General features: G+C 50.5%; 2 protein-coding genes and 2 pseudogenes across 2 annotated transcripts; all 4 read left to right on the forward strand.

The window, feature by feature from the left end:
• Positions 1 to 1,962: 1,962 nt before the first annotated feature.
• Positions 1,963 to 3,948, forward strand: LOC138237839 (zona pellucida sperm-binding protein 4-like; annotated as a pseudogene).
• Positions 3,949 to 6,094: 2,146 nt separating this feature from the next.
• On the forward strand, positions 6,095 to 8,206 carry LOC138233319 (zona pellucida sperm-binding protein 3-like). The gene is made up of 9 exons (XM_069186614.1): positions 6,095 to 6,497; positions 6,568 to 6,686; positions 6,762 to 6,865; positions 6,964 to 7,141; positions 7,223 to 7,340; positions 7,456 to 7,541; positions 7,623 to 7,741; positions 7,843 to 7,968; positions 8,055 to 8,206. Exons 1-9 carry the CDS (start codon positions 6,135 to 6,137, stop codon positions 8,168 to 8,170), a joined length of 1,329 nt encoding a protein of 442 aa, XP_069042715.1. The 5' UTR covers positions 6,095 to 6,134; the 3' UTR covers positions 8,171 to 8,206.
• A 1,990-nt stretch (positions 8,207 to 10,196) lies between these two features.
• LOC138233342 (zona pellucida sperm-binding protein 4-like) lies at positions 10,197 to 12,182 on the forward strand (annotated as a pseudogene).
• Positions 12,183 to 14,324: 2,142 nt separating this feature from the next.
• Positions 14,325 to 16,400, forward strand: LOC138237786 (zona pellucida sperm-binding protein 3-like). The gene is made up of 9 exons (XM_069187630.1): positions 14,325 to 14,727; positions 14,798 to 14,916; positions 14,992 to 15,095; positions 15,194 to 15,371; positions 15,453 to 15,570; positions 15,686 to 15,771; positions 15,853 to 15,971; positions 16,073 to 16,198; positions 16,285 to 16,400. The coding sequence occupies exons 1-9, from the start codon at positions 14,365 to 14,367 to the stop codon at positions 16,398 to 16,400; spliced, it is 1,329 nt and encodes a 442-aa protein (XP_069043731.1). The 5' UTR covers positions 14,325 to 14,364.
• The last annotated feature ends 13 nt before the right edge of the window (positions 16,401 to 16,413 follow it).

The raw sequence follows: 16,413 nt of genomic DNA on the forward strand, positions 1-16,413 counted from the left end.
GCTGGAGGGGGGATCTGTATGGGTTGGGTATGGATGCTGTGCTGTCTGAGGCTATGGCCACTCTTCTTCCAGCTCCTCCAGCAGACTCTACCTGCGGTTTGGAAGAACACCAGCTGTTCCTGTGGGAGTCTCAGGCTTGTTCCTTAGTATCTGCTCAATGGCAGAAGAGCAGGGACATCAAATCGGGGGGAACAACAGCTGCCCTTTCAAGCTTGCCTGGAGGAGAGTCCCACTAGTGCAGGAGCACTTGTGCCATCTCCACCTTAGCCTTGGAGAGAGGATTTTAGGGCTGTTCATCTATTGAGGAGAAGATGTTGAACATACACCTATTAAATGCACAGATGTGGTCCTTAATTCGTCTAGAATGAAATTCTAATGTATATGATCATTATACATAAATGGTTGGAGATCTAGCATACAGATCCCTTTCTTGGACATCAAAGGTGGGTGTAAAGACCCAGCCGAGAGCGTTTCAGTATTTTTACGTATAGCCGTATTTTCCCTGTACCGTGTATGTACGTATATTGGACGAATCCATGTCCCTTTGGGCAGTAGAACATGGGATTAAAATGTAGGAATTTCTGTGAAACTACATGGGGACGCTAGGGACCGAGATTCTCGTCTGTGCTGGTAGCGATTTTTCCTGCCCTTCCCAGGAGCAGTAGAATTTTACTCACAAACGGGTATCGTATTATCCAGCTTCATACCGGTCACAAGGAAACGAATGTTTCTTTCACAAGGGGAGAGACCCGGTATTCTAGCGGTTTTGTCGACCCAGTCTTCCCCCGGGGTTTCAGCACAAAACGCTGAACTCGCGGCTTTAACCTTCTCCGCTGGCCGGGAGAGTCGCCTGGCCCCTGTCACAGCCGCCGCGTGTTTTTCTAGCGCTCTTTCAAGAAAACATTCGCGCCAAACCAGTGGACGAATTCATGTTGAAATATTCTTACATCTCACTTTTCTGCTCGTTGGGGAGAGTAACAACGATGTTTAGTAATACAGCGCAAAAACGCAGTATAATGTACTCTGCGTCTTTTCTGTTCAAATTCAAATGAACGTTAATAAGTTAAACGCCTGGCCTAAAACATTATCAATTGACGATTATAAATGAATTATAGAAATAAAGGTAGAGCCAAATCGATCATTTAGGAGAAGTCCTCATTGATTGCAAAAGTTATGATGTCCTCATTTTTTCCTCAGATGTTAAGACTTTTGTTAAAATGAAAAACAAACTTTTAAAAATAGGGCTATATTTTTTTTCCTTGTTTGCCAATATGGAAGAGAAAGAGCATCCCTGCAAGTGTTTAAAAGTTTACTAAGAAGATTAATAAAAATTAGAGTTTAAATTGATTTTTGATTAGAAAAAGTAATAAAGATTCATTACTTTGGAGGCATGTGTCGAGTGTCGATGTTCGTCCCCACGTCCTCTTTCTTGAAAAACAAAATATGGTTACCCTAACAGACGCCATAAATTAGTTTTGAGTCAGATACATTAGTCTAACCCGCATGATATCTAATCTGCAATGCCAGAGTCTACGCGAAAAAGGGAAAAACAGAACAACATTTCAAAACTGCACACTCTCCCGCTAATAGCGAGTTAGCTAAAAGCAAAAAGAAAAGTGGAAAAACAAAAATCTCAGCTAGCGGCAGTCGGATTTCACGAGGCCTAATACAAAAGGGAAAGCGGCAATCATCGCTACGTCTGGCTAAACACAACAAGTCATTCAGGGATCGAGACGAGGTCATCACTAAAAGAAGCAATAGACGCCACACATATTTAGTTTTGAGTCGGAGACCTAGGTCTAACGCGCGTGATAGCTCGTTCCAGTCGAACAGGACGCTCCGTGATTAATCAGCTGAGTCTGACGACCCTCCGAGTGTCCGAAATCCTCGTGCGCGCGCTCCGGCCCTACAGCCCTCCAATCGCCGCCCTCAGCCGATCAGGGCGCAGCGAGTATTTCAGGAGCTGAGCGCCGCTTGTTTGCAGTTCCTCGGCGAGTTTCACGGTGGAGAAGTTCATGATCAGAGGGAGGATGGGGTTGTACAGTGTGTTGTTTTTGCTGGTGTTGGATTGGTCTGTAGCTCAGGTTCAGAAGTGCCTGGTTAATGACGGTGATAAGATAGCATGTGGTAACTTGACTATCGGTAAAAGCGACTGTGAAGCTAAAAATTGCTGCTTTGATGTGACCAGCCAAAATCGCTGTTACTATGGGAATGAAGGTGGGTTTTGGGATCTTGAGCGTCTTCTATGATGAGCTTAACAGGCTTGGTTTACCAGCTCTTGCTTTCCTCCAGTGACTGTCCAGTGCACCAGGGATGGCCAGTTTGTGGTGGTCGTGTCCAAGAATGCCACCAGCCCTCAGCTGAGCCTGGGTTCAGTCAGCCTGCAGGGGGGCAGGAGTCCCCCCTGTGGCCCTGTTAGCACCACTGCTGGCTTTGCCATGTTCCAGTTCCCAGTCAGTGCCTGTGGCACCAGCATGAAGGTGAGGGGCTTGATCCTTCAGCTGAGGATGTTGTTCCTGTGGTGATTCCTGACCTTGTTCATGTGTCCTTCCTCCAGACTGAAGGTGGTGCTGTGGTGTATGAGAACATGATGTCCTCAACATTTGCTGTGATTGGGGGACCTGCTGGCTCCATCACAAGGGACAGTTTCTACAAGTGAGTGAGCAGCTGCTGCTTCCCACAGTGCTCTGGTCTTGCTGGATCCCATGACTGCCTGCTTCTCTCTCCAGGCTGTTCTTCCAGTGCAGGTATGCAGACGATGACCTTGTTCCAGTGCGGGCTGTGGTCTACACGGTCTCCCCACCCCTTCCGGCAGTGTCTCCAGGACCTCTCCGTGTGGAGCTCAGGATTGCCAGAGGTAGCTGTCGGGCCTTGGGCTGTGTGAGCCGAGTGTGTGGGGCTTCTGCTGAACCCCGCTGCTGCTCTTCTCCTCAGGAGAGCTGTATGACTCCTACTACAGTGACCTGGACTACCCTGTGACCAAGGTGCTGCGGGATCCTGTGTATGTGGAGGTCCACATCTTGAACAGGACTGACCCCAACATTGTCCTGACCCTGGGGGACTGCTGGGCCACTTCCACTCCCAGTCCTCTCAGCCAGCCCAGCTGGAGCCTTCTGGTTGCTGGGTAACCTGACCCCTGTGGCTCAGACTGGCTTGTCTCGGTAGTGTCCCCTTGTGGCAGGGCTCACCCTCCCTGTTGCTGTCCTTGCAGGTGTCCCTATGGAGATGACAACTACCAGACCACCTTGATCCCCGTGGGTGGCTCCTCAGGGCTGCCGTACCCAACGCACTACCAGCGCTTCATGATTCAGATGTTCACTTTTGTGGATCCTGCCTCTCAGGTTCCTCTGAAGGAGAAGGTAGGGAGCAGCTTGTGGGGAAGGAGGTGGTGGCTGGTCCTGGGCTGTGCAGTGACCCTTGCTGTGCTCTCTCCAGGTGTTCATCCACTGTAGTGCAGCAGTGTGCCAGCCGACCGCTACTGACCGCTGTGTGCCCACCTGTGGCAGGAGGAGTGAGTTCTCTGGGGACAGGGCGGTTGTGCGCCAGTCAGCTGTGTGTATCCTTTCCTGATGCTGTTGTCCTGTCCTCTTGCAGGAAGAGCTGTTGCTCGAGTGGCAGAGGACTCCTCCAGAGAAACTGTGCTGGTGTCCAGTGGGGAAGTGATCCTGGTTGGATCTGAGCTTCCAGCTCTGGGTCAGCTGGATTCCCATCCTGAAGGTGAGGGAGGGGGATGGAGGCTGAGTGTCTGATCCTGTTCCCTGTGTCTGACCCCTCACTAAAGCTCTTCTCTCCACAGCACCCCGCTTCCTGAGCTATGGGCTGCTGGTAGTAGCTGCCTCCACTGTGCTTGTGGTCTGTTCTCTGGTGTTGGTGGCTGTGTGGAGATCTAGACCTCACATCCAGAATACCAAGCCTAATCTGGAGTATGAATAAAGGCCTTGTTCTGAACTCCCTTGTGTACTGTTTTGTATGCTTCCCTCTTCTGTCAGCATTAAGTGCTGTAGTTCAGTGTCTATGTGAAGATGTCCCTGTAAGCCTCTTCAATGGCCGTGTTTTTCCATCTTTCATAGACAAGTACTTGCACTAGTTCTTGGCCACTGCTTTTTCTTGGAGTCTGTGGTCTTAATGATATTCCTTCGACTGGCCTGGATTCTAATTGACTGCACTTTGGGGGAGGGGGGAAATACCTAGAGGGCTCATAACCAATTCCTCTTTCATCTCTCCAGCCCTCGGGCGCAAGTTGACAAACTTGCTCCCTCTCCCTTCTGAGTGAGTTCAGCCAATGCCCTCCTGTTCTAGTTCTTTAGAACAACACACCAGGACCCAGGCAGCCAAACATTTCTAGTTTGATTACAATTAGTTTTTCCTTCAGCTACCTGTCAAAGGAAAAATTAAACCATGATTTAACTGGGGGACTAGTGCTGTGCATGAACAAGATGATTGTGACTTTCACCCAGTTCTCTACAGCCCGCGTCCAATAAAAGTGGTGGAGATGAGCCAGTTCCTAGCATAACTGAACATGCAAACTCCCCCTGCATGTACACTAGGCAGGAGTCCAACCCAATAGACACTCTTCAGATCAGTCTAAATCGATTTCAATGACTGTGTGTGTGTGTGCTATCGTGAAGACTTAAAGTAAAGCTATTCATGTTTTCCACTGTAGAAGACTGACTCCTGAAGTCCCCACAACCAACATTTCAGCTGGGGGACAAAACACGTGTCGTCACTGCCCACAGATCTGGAGAAGGAAATACTGTATCACTACGAGTTTGTCTTTTCACTAGAGGGACACATTAAAGCCACGAAATATCTCATTTTCGGCAAATTCATTGAAATCATTTGTGCAAACCTTTCCCACATAATCAATAATGAGATCTTATGATGTACTGTATGTAAAGTGAGACGTTTTCGGACCAGGTCTTATCTTTTCTCACTAGTTCACCTCTGATCAGATCGTTCTTAACATCTGGTGGCCAGCAGGCAAAAGCTCTAACAGGAAATATTAGACGCACGTACCGCAAAATACAGCCAGTGTCCTAGTGTAACTGACCGGGGGAAAGTTCGCCGGAAGTTCGAAAACGATTTTGGCACGCCTGTAGCGCTTTCACGAAACCTCATAGGGTTACGAAAACACTTGCTTTGTGTATCAAGTACATTGTGAATGTTTTAATAGCCTTCACATTGTCGTTTTTAGCACTTTTTTGGACCACGCACGAATATTCTTTTGTCCATATCTTCGCAATGGAAGCACAGAACGCCTTCAAACCAAATGCATTTTAAAGACCACGACTTGTGGAAATGTCCACAGCCTCTACATCAAACTATCAGTGAGCTAATGATCTTTTTTTAAACCTCCGGTTTTTCATCGATGCGTAATTACGCACTAACTGGAACCCGGGGGGACCGCTGTGTACACACGTCCACAACGCGAGAAACACTGCTCAACACGGCTTCGTGCGAAAAAACCGTATATCACCATAGGAAGCAGAACAGCGCAGTCTCCAATTACCCAGACTGTAAGCACGGGAATAAAGTTTTGCTTGATTTCTGAAACCCTTTCTTTATGTCCTGTTTTCATTCAGGTAAGGGTCAACTATATTCACAATACTGACAGCAGAAAGATTCAAATATTCTTTACTCAGCAGCTTATTAAAAACAGCTCCCATGATTTTCAAACCGATTGTTTACACAGAAGACCGACACAGCTTTGCGTTCTGAATCTCTTTTTCTCGTGCTTCTATTTAATGTGGCACTATGCACTGGGATAGGGGAATGCTGTTCACAAGCCAATAGCTTGTGTCGTGAAAACGCTACAGGCGTGCCAAAATCGTTTTCGAACTTCAAGCTAACTTTACCCCGGTGTTTAACCGTAAGTATTCACTGTAAACAATGACCCGTCTATTCAGGAGAAATGAGTCTCCATGATCCTCCTTCACTTGAACTATAATGGCTTTTCCACGGGGTGGATTCAATATCCTGTCCTCCTGCGTGTGAGCTGACCGAGTTCGGGTCCTCGTGAAAATCTTCACTCTGCGAACCTGAACGTCATCACGTGCGAAAGTCTCGGTGGCTTTAAAAAGAAGGAGCTCGCAAACAGCAGGTATCGTGGTTTTGCGAGTTGTTTTCATTTCAAGATGTGGTTTTCTAGTGGTCTCGCCTTTCGGCTGTTGACCTTGCTGTTCCTCGCAGTTCTGTGTGATGCTGCGCAATGGCGCGCCCGCGCTAACGTCCAATCCGGCATCAGGCGCAAGGGGGTCGCCTTTCTGGACTCGCCTCTGCTGCCACGGCAGCAGAAGCAGCAGGTTATCCGGGCTGTGTCGGCGCAGTGCGGGGAGAGTACGATCGTGGTGCAGGTCAAGACAGACCTGTTCGGCACCGGGCAGCTGATCAACGCTTCGGATCTCAGCCTGGGAGACTGTGCGGTCACCCGGCAGGACACCGCGGCGCAGCTCCTGATCTTCGAGGCTGAGCTGCAGGCGTGTCGCAGTGTGCTGAGTGTAAGTGGTTCTGCCGTTGGGCAGCTTCGGGTTCTCGGCAGTTGGGTGACTGGATCTGTGATCTGTCTAGACCGTGGACGAGCAACTGGTGTACAGCTTCTCTCTCAACTACACCCCGAAGCCGCTGGCCAACACCCCCATAGTGAGAACGAATGGCGCTGTTGTGGGTATCGAGTGTCAGTACATGAGGTGAGTCCTGGAGGAGCAGCAGGGCTGCCTGCCTGGAGCTTGACTCCCTGCTGACACCTGCCTCCTGTGTGCTAGGCTCCACAATGTGAGCAGCAATGCCCTGAAGCCCACCTGGGTCCCCTACACCTCCACCAAGTCTGCTGAGGATCTGCTGGACTTCTCCCTGAGCCTCATGAGTGGTAGGTCTCCCCTGAGATGAAGCACGGTGTGACTGTACAGCCAGTGCAGTTGGATCGATGGGATCTGTGCTTGAGATTGGGGTTCCTTTCCCATCCAGATGACTGGCGCTCCCAGAGGTCCTCCAATGTGTTCTACCTGGGGGACGTCCTGAACATCGAAGCCTCCGTCACCCAGGCCAACCACCAGCCCCTTCGGCTCTTTGTGGACAGCTGCGTGGCCACCTTGGTCCCTGACCAGACCTCCACCCCCAGCTACTCCTTCATTGAGAACAAAGGGTGGGTGTGACCTCGGGTGGCTTGAGCTAGTGAATACTGCCTGCCGTCTCTCCAGTTCTACACTGCCTTCTCTCCTTTCAGGTGCCTGACTGACGCCAAATCCACAGGCTCCAGCTCGCAGTTCATGCCAAGAACCCAGGACACCAAGCTGCAGATGAAGCTGGATGCCTTCCGGTTCTATCAGGATGCCAGGAGCTCAGTGAGTACTTGATCCTTCTGCTTTTATGGGTTTGTGAAGGTTGTGGAACAGCATTTCCATTACAAGCCCCAGATGGAGGCCTGGGTGTAGCTTGATCCACTCGTGCTCTTGGCAGATCTACATCACCTGCCACCTGAAGGTGACTCCTGCTTCCCAGAGTGTGGACTCCCTGAACAAGGACTGCTACACTGAGGGCAGCAGGTCAGTGAGGAGGCAGGGGGCTGCTGTGTCCAGCTGGTGCTCAGGTGAGGGAGCTGCTCTGACCCTGTGTCCCTGCTGTAGGTGGAGATCAGTGGATGGGAGTGACCAGGTCTGCAGCTGCTGTGACTCGAGCTGTGTGCCAAGTGTACGATCCAGGTATTGGGGTGGCAGGAGCAGGAGGGACCTGGCTTCTACAGGGGGTAAGGCACCCTTGCTCTGCCGCTCATGGCATGGATCTCCTCGGGAAAGTGGGGGTCAAGCAGTGTGGTCTACAGCCAGGCTTGTCCTGCTCTTGTTGCAGCTCCTGAGTGGGAAGCTGATGCCACTGTTGGTCCTGTGTTTGTGCTGCAAGAGCAGGTTGCTGAGAGGCCAGTGGAGGCAGAAGGCCAGAGCTCCCAGCTAAGAGCAGAGGAGGGCAAGTCCACAGGTACTGGCAGGAGGTGCTGTCATGTCGGCTGGCCCCTCTCTGTGGCAGTGCCCACTTGCTGAGGCTCCTCTGTGCTTTCTTTCCAGGCCTGCCTGTGGAGGCTGTGATCCTGGCTGGTGTGGTGACTGCGGTGGGGCTGGTCTCTGCTGCTCTGCTGGGGACAGTCCTGCGCAGGAGGAAGCAACACAAACCCATGAACTGACTTGATGTGAATGAGCAATAAACTGGTTGCAAAGGGTCTCTTGCCATGAGCTGCTTCTTGCTGTGCTGGAGGGGGGATCTGTATGGGTTGGGTATGGATGCTGTGCTGTCTGAGGCTATGGCCACTCTTCTTCCAGCTCCTCCAGCAGACTCTACCTGCGGTTTGGAAGAACACCAGCTGTTCCTGTGGGAGTCTCAGGCTTGTTCCTTAGTATCTGCTCAATGGCAGAAGAGCAGGGACATCAAATCGGGGGGAACAACAGCTGCCCTTTCAAGCTTGCCTGGAGGAGAGTCCCACTAGTGCAGGAGCACTTGTGCCATCTCCACCTTAGCCTTGGAGAGAGGATTTTAGGGCTGTTCATCTATTGAGGAGAAGATGTTGAACATACACCTATTAAATGCACAGATGTGGTCCTTAATTCGTCTAGAATGAAATTCTAATGTATATGATCATTATACATAAATGGTTGGAGATCTAGCATACAGATCCCTTTCTTGGACATCAAAGGTGGGTGTAAAGACCCAGCCGAGAGCGTTTCAGTATTTTTACGTATAGCCGTATTTTCCCTGTACCGTGTATGTACGTATATTGGACGAATCCATGTCCCTTTGGGCAGTAGAACATGGGATTAAAATGTAGGAATTTCTGTGAAACTACATGGGGACGCTAGGGACCGAGATTCTCGTCTGTGCTGGTAGCGATTTTTCCTGCCCTTCCCAGGAGCAGTAGAATTTTACTCACAAACGGGTATCGTATTATCCAGCTTCATACCGGTCACAAGGAAACGAATGTTTCTTTCACAAGGGGAGAGACCCGGTATTCTAGCGGTTTTGTCGACCCAGTCTTCCCCCGGGGTTTCAGCACAAAACGCTGAACTCGCGGCTTTAACCTTCTCCGCTGGCCGGGAGAGTCGCCTGGCCCCTGTCACAGCCGCCGCGTGTTTTTCTAGCGCTCTTTCAAGAAAACATTCGCGCCAAACCAGTGGACGAATTCATGTTGAAATATTCTTACATCTCACTTTTCTGCTCGTTGGGGAGAGTAACAACGATGTTTAGTAATACAGCGCAAAAACGCAGTATAATGTACTCTGCGTCTTTTCTGTTCAAATTCAAATGAACGTTAATAAGTTAAACGCCTGGCCTAAAACATTATCAATTGACGATTATAAATGAATTATAGAAATAAAGGTAGAGCCAAATCGATCATTTAGGAGAAGTCCTCATTGATTGCAAAAGTTATGATGTCCTCATTTTTTCCTCAGATGTTAAGACTTTTGTTAAAATGAAAAACAAACTTTTAAAAATAGGGCTATATTTTTTTTCCTTGTTTGCCAATATGGAAGAGAAAGAGCATCCCTGCAAGTGTTTAAAAGTTTACTAAGAAGATTAATAAAAATTAGAGTTTAAATTGATTTTTGATTAGAAAAAGTAATAAAGATTCATTACTTTGGAGGCATGTGTCGAGTGTCGATGTTCGTCCCCACGTCCTCTTTCTTGAAAAACAAAATATGGTTACCCTAACAGACGCCATAAATTAGTTTTGAGTCAGATACATTAGTCTAACCCGCATGATATCTAATCTGCAATGCCAGAGTCTACGCGAAAAAGGGAAAAACAGAACAACATTTCAAAACTGCACACTCTCCCGCTAATAGCGAGTTAGCTAAAAGCAAAAAGAAAAGTGGAAAAACAAAAATCTCAGCTAGCGGCAGTCGGATTTCACGAGGCCTAATACAAAAGGGAAAGCGGCAATCATCGCTACGTCTGGCTAAACACAACAAGTCATTCAGGGATCGAGACGAGGTCATCACTAAAAGAAGCAATAGACGCCACACATATTTAGTTTTGAGTCGGAGACCTAGGTCTAACGCGCGTGATAGCTCGTTCCAGTCGAACAGGACGCTCCGTGATTAATCAGCTGAGTCTGACGACCCTCCGAGTGTCCGAAATCCTCGTGCGCGCGCTCCGGCCCTACAGCCCTCCAATCGCCGCCCTCAGCCGATCAGGGCGCAGCGAGTATTTCAGGAGCTGAGCGCCGCTTGTTTGCAGTTCCTCGGCGAGTTTCACGGTGGAGAAGTTCATGATCAGAGGGAGGATGGGGTTGTACAGTGTGTTGTTTTTGCTGGTGTTGGATTGGTCTGTAGCTCAGGTTCAGAAGTGCCTGGTTAATGACGGTGATAAGATAGCATGTGGTAACTTGACTATCGGTAAAAGCGACTGTGAAGCTAAAAATTGCTGCTTTGATGTGACCAGCCAAAATCGCTGTTACTATGGGAATGAAGGTGGGTTTTGGGATCTTGAGCGTCTTCTATGATGAGCTTAACAGGCTTGGTTTACCAGCTCTTGCTTTCCTCCAGTGACTGTCCAGTGCACCAGGGATGGCCAGTTTGTGGTGGTCGTGTCCAAGAATGCCACCAGCCCTCAGCTGAGCCTGGGTTCAGTCAGCCTGCAGGGGGGCAGGAGTCCCCCCTGTGGCCCTGTTAGCACCACTGCTGGCTTTGCCATGTTCCAGTTCCCAGTCAGTGCCTGTGGCACCAGCATGAAGGTGAGGGGCTTGATCCTTCAGCTGAGGATGTTGTTCCTGTGGTGATTCCTGACCTTGTTCATGTGTCCTTCCTCCAGACTGAAGGTGGTGCTGTGGTGTATGAGAACATGATGTCCTCAACATTTGCTGTGATTGGGGGACCTGCTGGCTCCATCACAAGGGACAGTTTCTACAAGTGAGTGAGCAGCTGCTGCTTCCCACAGTGCTCTGGTCTTGCTGGATCCCATGACTGCCTGCTTCTCTCTCCAGGCTGTTCTTCCAGTGCAGGTATGCAGACGATGACCTTGTTCCAGTGCGGGCTGTGGTCTACACGGTCTCCCCACCCCTTCCGGCAGTGTCTCCAGGACCTCTCCGTGTGGAGCTCAGGATTGCCAGAGGTAGCTGTCGGGCCTTGGGCTGTGTGAGCCGAGTGTGTGGGGCTTCTGCTGAACCCCGCTGCTGCTCTTCTCCTCAGGAGAGCTGTATGACTCCTACTACAGTGACCTGGACTACCCTGTGACCAAGGTGCTGCGGGATCCTGTGTATGTGGAGGTCCACATCTTGAACAGGACTGACCCCAACATTGTCCTGACCCTGGGGGACTGCTGGGCCACTTCCACTCCCAGTCCTCTCAGCCAGCCCAGCTGGAGCCTTCTGGTTGCTGGGTAACCTGACCCCTGTGGCTCAGACTGGCTTGTCTCGGTAGTGTCCCCTTGTGGCAGGGCTCACCCTCCCTGTTGCTGTCCTTGCAGGTGTCCCTATGGAGATGACAACTACCAGACCACCTTGATCCCCGTGGGTGGCTCCTCAGGGCTGCCGTACCCAACGCACTACCAGCGCTTCATGATTCAGATGTTCACTTTTGTGGATCCTGCCTCTCAGGTTCCTCTGAAGGAGAAGGTAGGGAGCAGCTTGTGGGGAAGGAGGTGGTGGCTGGTCCTGGGCTGTGCAGTGACCCTTGCTGTGCTCTCTCCAGGTGTTCATCCACTGTAGTGCAGCAGTGTGCCAGCCGACCGCTACTGACCGCTGTGTGCCCACCTGTGGCAGGAGGAGTGAGTTCTCTGGGGACAGGGCGGTTGTGCGCCAGTCAGCTGTGTGTATCCTTTCCTGATGCTGTTGTCCTGTCCTCTTGCAGGAAGAGCTGTTGCTCGAGTGGCAGAGGACTCCTCCAGAGAAACTGTGCTGGTGTCCAGTGGGGAAGTGATCCTGGTTGGATCTGAGCTTCCAGCTCTGGGTCAGCTGGATTCCCATCCTGAAGGTGAGGGAGGGGGATGGAGGCTGAGTGTCTGATCCTGTTCCCTGTGTCTGACCCCTCACTAAAGCTCTTCTCTCCACAGCACCCCGCTTCCTGAGCTATGGGCTGCTGGTAGTAGCTGCCTCCACTGTGCTTGTGGTCTGTTCTCTGGTGTTGGTGGCTGTGTGGAGATCTAGACCTCACATCCAGAATACCAAGCCTAATCTGGAGTATGAATAAAGGCCTTGTTCTGAACTCCCTTGTGTACTGTTTTGTATGCTTCCCTCTTCTGTCAGCATTAAGTGCTGTAGTTCAGTGTCTATGTGAAGATGTCCCTGTAAGCCTCTTCAATGGCCGTGTTTTTCCATCGTTCATAGACAAGTACTTGCACTAGTTCTTGGCCACTGCTTTTTCTTGGAGTCTGTGGTCTTAATGATATTCCTTCGACTGGCCTGGATTCTAATTGACTGCACTTTGGGGGAGGGGGGAAATACCTAGAGGGCTCATAACCAATTCCTCTTTCATCTCTCCAGCCCTCGGGCGCAAGTTGACAAACTTGCTCCCTCTCCCTTCTGAGTGAGTTCAGCCAATGCCCTCCTGTTCTAGTTCTTTAGAACAACACACCAGGACCCAGGCAGCCAAACATTTCTAGTTTGATTACAATTAGTTTTTCCTTCAGCTACCTGTCAAAGGAAAAATTAAACCATGATTTAACTGGGGGACTAGTGCTGTGCATGAACAAGATGATTGTGACTTTCACCCAGTTCTCTACAGCCCGCGTCCAATAAAAGTGGTGGAGATGAGCCAGTTCCTAGCATAACTGAACATGCAAACTCCCCCTGCATGTACACTAGGCAGGAGTCCAACCCAATAGACACTCTTCAGATCAGTCTAAATCGATTTCAATGACTGTGTGTGTGCTATCGTGAAGACTTAAAGTAAAGCTATTCATGTTTTCCACTGTAGAAGACTGACTCCTGAAGTCCCCACAACCAACATTTCAGCTGGGGGACAAAACACGTGTCGTCACTGCCCACAGATCTGGAGAAGGAAATACTGTATCACTACGAGTTTGTCTTTTCACTAGAGGGACACATTAAAGCCACGAAATATCTCATTTTCGGCAAATTCATTGAAATCATTTGTGCAAACCTTTCCCACATAATCAATAATGAGATCTTATGATGTACTGTATGTAAAGTGAGACGTTTTCGGACCAGGTCTTATCTTTTCTCACTAGTTCACCTCTGATCAGATCGTTCTTAACATCTGGTGGCCAGCAGGCAAAAGCTCTAACAGGAAATATTAGACGCACGTACCGCAAAATACAGCCAGTGTCCTAGTGTAACTGACCGGGGGAAAGTTCGCCGGAAGTTCGAAAACGATTTTGGCACGCCTGTAGCGCTTTCACGAAACCTCATAGGGTTACGAAAACACTTGCTTTGTGTATCAAGTACATTGTGAATGTTTTAATAGCCTTCACATTGTCGTTTTTAGCACTTTTTTGGACCACGCACGAATATTCTTTTGTCCATATCTTCGCAATGGAAGCACAGAACGCCTTCAAACCAAATGCATTTTAAAGACCACGACTTGTGGAAATGTCCACAGCCTCTACATCAAACTATCAGTGAGCTAATGATCTTTTTTTAAACCTCCGGTTTTTCATCGATGCGTAATTACGCACTAACTGGAACCCGGGGGGACCGCTGTGTACACACGTCCACAACGCGAGAAACACTGCTCAACACGGCTTCGTGCGAAAAAACCGTATATCACCATAGGAAGCAGAACAGCGCAGTCTCCAATTACCCAGACTGTAAGCACGGGAATAAAGTTTTGCTTGATTTCTGAAACCCTTTCTTTATGTCCTGTTTTCATTCAGGTAAGGGTCAACTATATTCACAATACTGACAGCAGAAAGATTCAAATATTCTTTACTCAGCAGCTTATTAAAAACAGCTCCCATGATTTTCAAACCGATTGTTTACACAGAAGACCGACACAGCTTTGCGTTCTGAATCTCTTTTTCTCGTGCTTCTATTTAATGTGGCACTATGCACTGGGATAGGGGAATGCTGTTCACAAGCCAATAGCTTGTGTCGTGAAAACGCTACAGGCGTGCCAAAATCGTTTTCGAACTTCAAGCTAACTTTACCCCGGTGTTTAACCGTAAGTATTCACTGTAAACAATGACCCGTCTATTCAGGAGAAATGAGTCTCCATGATCCTCCTTCACTTGAACTATAATGGCTTTTCCACGGGGTGGATTCAATATCCTGTCCTCCTGCGTGTGAGCTGACCGAGTTCGGGTCCTCGTGAAAATCTTCACTCTGCGAACCTGAACGTCATCACGTGCGAAAGTCTCGGTGGCTTTAAAAAGAAGGAGCTCGCAAACAGCAGGTATCGTGGTTTTGCGAGTTGTTTTCATTTCAAGATGTGGTTTTCTAGTGGTCTCGCCTTTCGGCTGTTGACCTTGCTGTTCCTCGCAGTTCTGTGTGATGCTGCGCAATGGCGCGCCCGCGCTAACGTCCAATCCGGCATCAGGCGCAAGGGGGTCGCCTTTCTGGACTCGCCTCTGCTGCCACGGCAGCAGAAGCAGCAGGTTATCCGGGCTGTGTCGGCGCAGTGCGGGGAGAGTACGATCGTGGTGCAGGTCAAGACAGACCTGTTCGGCACCGGGCAGCTGATCAACGCTTCGGATCTCAGCCTGGGAGACTGTGCGGTCACCCGGCAGGACACCGCGGCGCAGCTCCTGATCTTCGAGGCTGAGCTGCAGGCGTGTCGCAGTGTGCTGAGTGTAAGTGGTTCTGCCGTTGGGCAGCTTCGGGTTCTCGGCAGTTGGGTGACTGGATCTGTGATCTGTCTAGACCGTGGACGAGCAACTGGTGTACAGCTTCTCTCTCAACTACACCCCGAAGCCGCTGGCCAACACCCCCATAGTGAGAACGAATGGCGCTGTTGTGGGTATCGAGTGTCAGTACATGAGGTGAGTCCTGGAGGAGCAGCAGGGCTGCCTGCCTGGAGCTTGACTCCCTGCTGACACCTGCCTCCTGTGTGCTAGGCTCCACAATGTGAGCAGCAATGCCCTGAAGCCCACCTGGGTCCCCTACACCTCCACCAAGTCTGCTGAGGATCTGCTGGACTTCTCCCTGAGCCTCATGAGTGGTAGGTCTCCCCTGAGATGAAGCACGGTGTGACTGTACAGCCAGTGCAGTTGGATCGATGGGATCTGTGCTTGAGATTGGGGTTCCTTTCCCATCCAGATGACTGGCGCTCCCAGAGGTCCTCCAATGTGTTCTACCTGGGGGACGTCCTGAACATCGAAGCCTCCGTCACCCAGGCCAACCACCAGCCCCTTCGGCTCTTTGTGGACAGCTGCGTGGCCACCTTGGTCCCTGACCAGACCTCCACCCCCAGCTACTCCTTCATTGAGAACAAAGGGTGGGTGTGACCTCGGGTGGCTTGAGCTAGTGAACACTGCCTCCCGTCTCTCCAGTTCTACACTGCCTTCTCTCCTTTCAGGTGCCTGACTGACGCCAAATCCACAGGCTCCAGCTCGCAGTTCATGCCAAGAACCCAGGACACCAAGCTGCAGATGAAGCTGGATGCCTTCAGGTTCTATCAGGATGCCAGGAGCTCAGTGAGTACTTGATCCTTCTGCTTTTATGGGTTTGTGAAGGTTGTGGAACAGCATTTCCATTACAAGCCCCAGATGGAGGCCTGGGTGTAGCTTGATCCACTCGTGCTCTTGGCAGATCTACATCACCTGCCACCTGAAGGTGACTCCTGCTTCCCAGAGTGTGGACTCCCTGAACAAGGACTGCTACACTGAGGGCAGCAGGTCAGTGAGGAGGCAGGGGGCTGCTGTGTCCAGCTGGTGCTCAGGTGAGGGAGCTGCTCTGACCCTGTGTCCCTGCTGTAGGTGGAGATCAGTGGATGGGAGTGACCAGGTCTGCAGCTGCTGTGACTCGAGCTGTGTGCCGAGTGTACGATCCAGGTATTGGGGTGGCAGGAGCAGGAGGGACCTGGCTTCTACAGGGGGTAAGGCACCCTTGCTCTGCCGCTCATGGCATGGATCTCCTCGGGAAAGTGGGGGTCAAGCAGTGTGGTCTACAGCCAGGCTTGTCCTGCTCTTGTTGCAGCTCCTGAGTGGGAAGCTGATGCCACTGTTGGTCCCGTGTTTGTGCTGCAAGAGCAGGTTGCTGAGAGGCCAGTGGAGGCAGAAGGCCAGAGCTCCCAGCTAAGAGCAGAGGAGGGCAAGTCCACAGGTACTGGCAGGAGGTGCTGTCGTGTCGGCTGGCCCCTCTCTGTGGCAGTGCCCACTTGGTGAGGCTCCTCTGTGCTTTCTTTCCAGGCCTACCTGTGGAGGCTGTGATCCTGGCTGGTGTGGTGACTGCGGTGGGGCTGGTCTGTGCTGCTCTGCTGGGGACAGTCCTGCGCAGGAGGAAGCAACACAAACCCATGAACTGACTTGATGTGAATG

Source organism: Lepisosteus oculatus, chromosome 3 (genome assembly GCF_040954835.1).
Source record: "Lepisosteus oculatus isolate fLepOcu1 chromosome 3, fLepOcu1.hap2, whole genome shotgun sequence".
Classification (NCBI taxonomy): domain Eukaryota; kingdom Metazoa; phylum Chordata; class Actinopteri; order Semionotiformes; family Lepisosteidae; genus Lepisosteus; species Lepisosteus oculatus.

Bases quoted from the DNA above. Each gene is read 5' to 3' on its own strand.
- LOC138233319 (XM_069186614.1), top strand. From the start codon at position 6,135: ATGTGGTTTTCTAGTGGTCTCGCCTTTCGGCTGTTGACCTTGCTGTTC. The intron at 6,498-6,567 runs GTAAGTGGTTCT...TGATCTGTCTAG, and splicing joins CGTGTCGCAGTGTGCTGAGT to ACCGTGGACGAGCAACTGGT. The intron at 6,866-6,963 runs GTAGGTCTCCCC...TTTCCCATCCAG, and splicing joins CTCCCTGAGCCTCATGAGTG to ATGACTGGCGCTCCCAGAGG.
- LOC138237786 (XM_069187630.1), top strand. From the start codon at position 14,365: ATGTGGTTTTCTAGTGGTCTCGCCTTTCGGCTGTTGACCTTGCTGTTC. The intron at 14,917-14,991 runs GTGAGTCCTGGA...CCTGTGTGCTAG, and splicing joins ATCGAGTGTCAGTACATGAG to GCTCCACAATGTGAGCAGCA. The intron at 16,199-16,284 runs GTACTGGCAGGA...CTTTCTTTCCAG, and splicing joins AGAGGAGGGCAAGTCCACAG to GCCTACCTGTGGAGGCTGTG.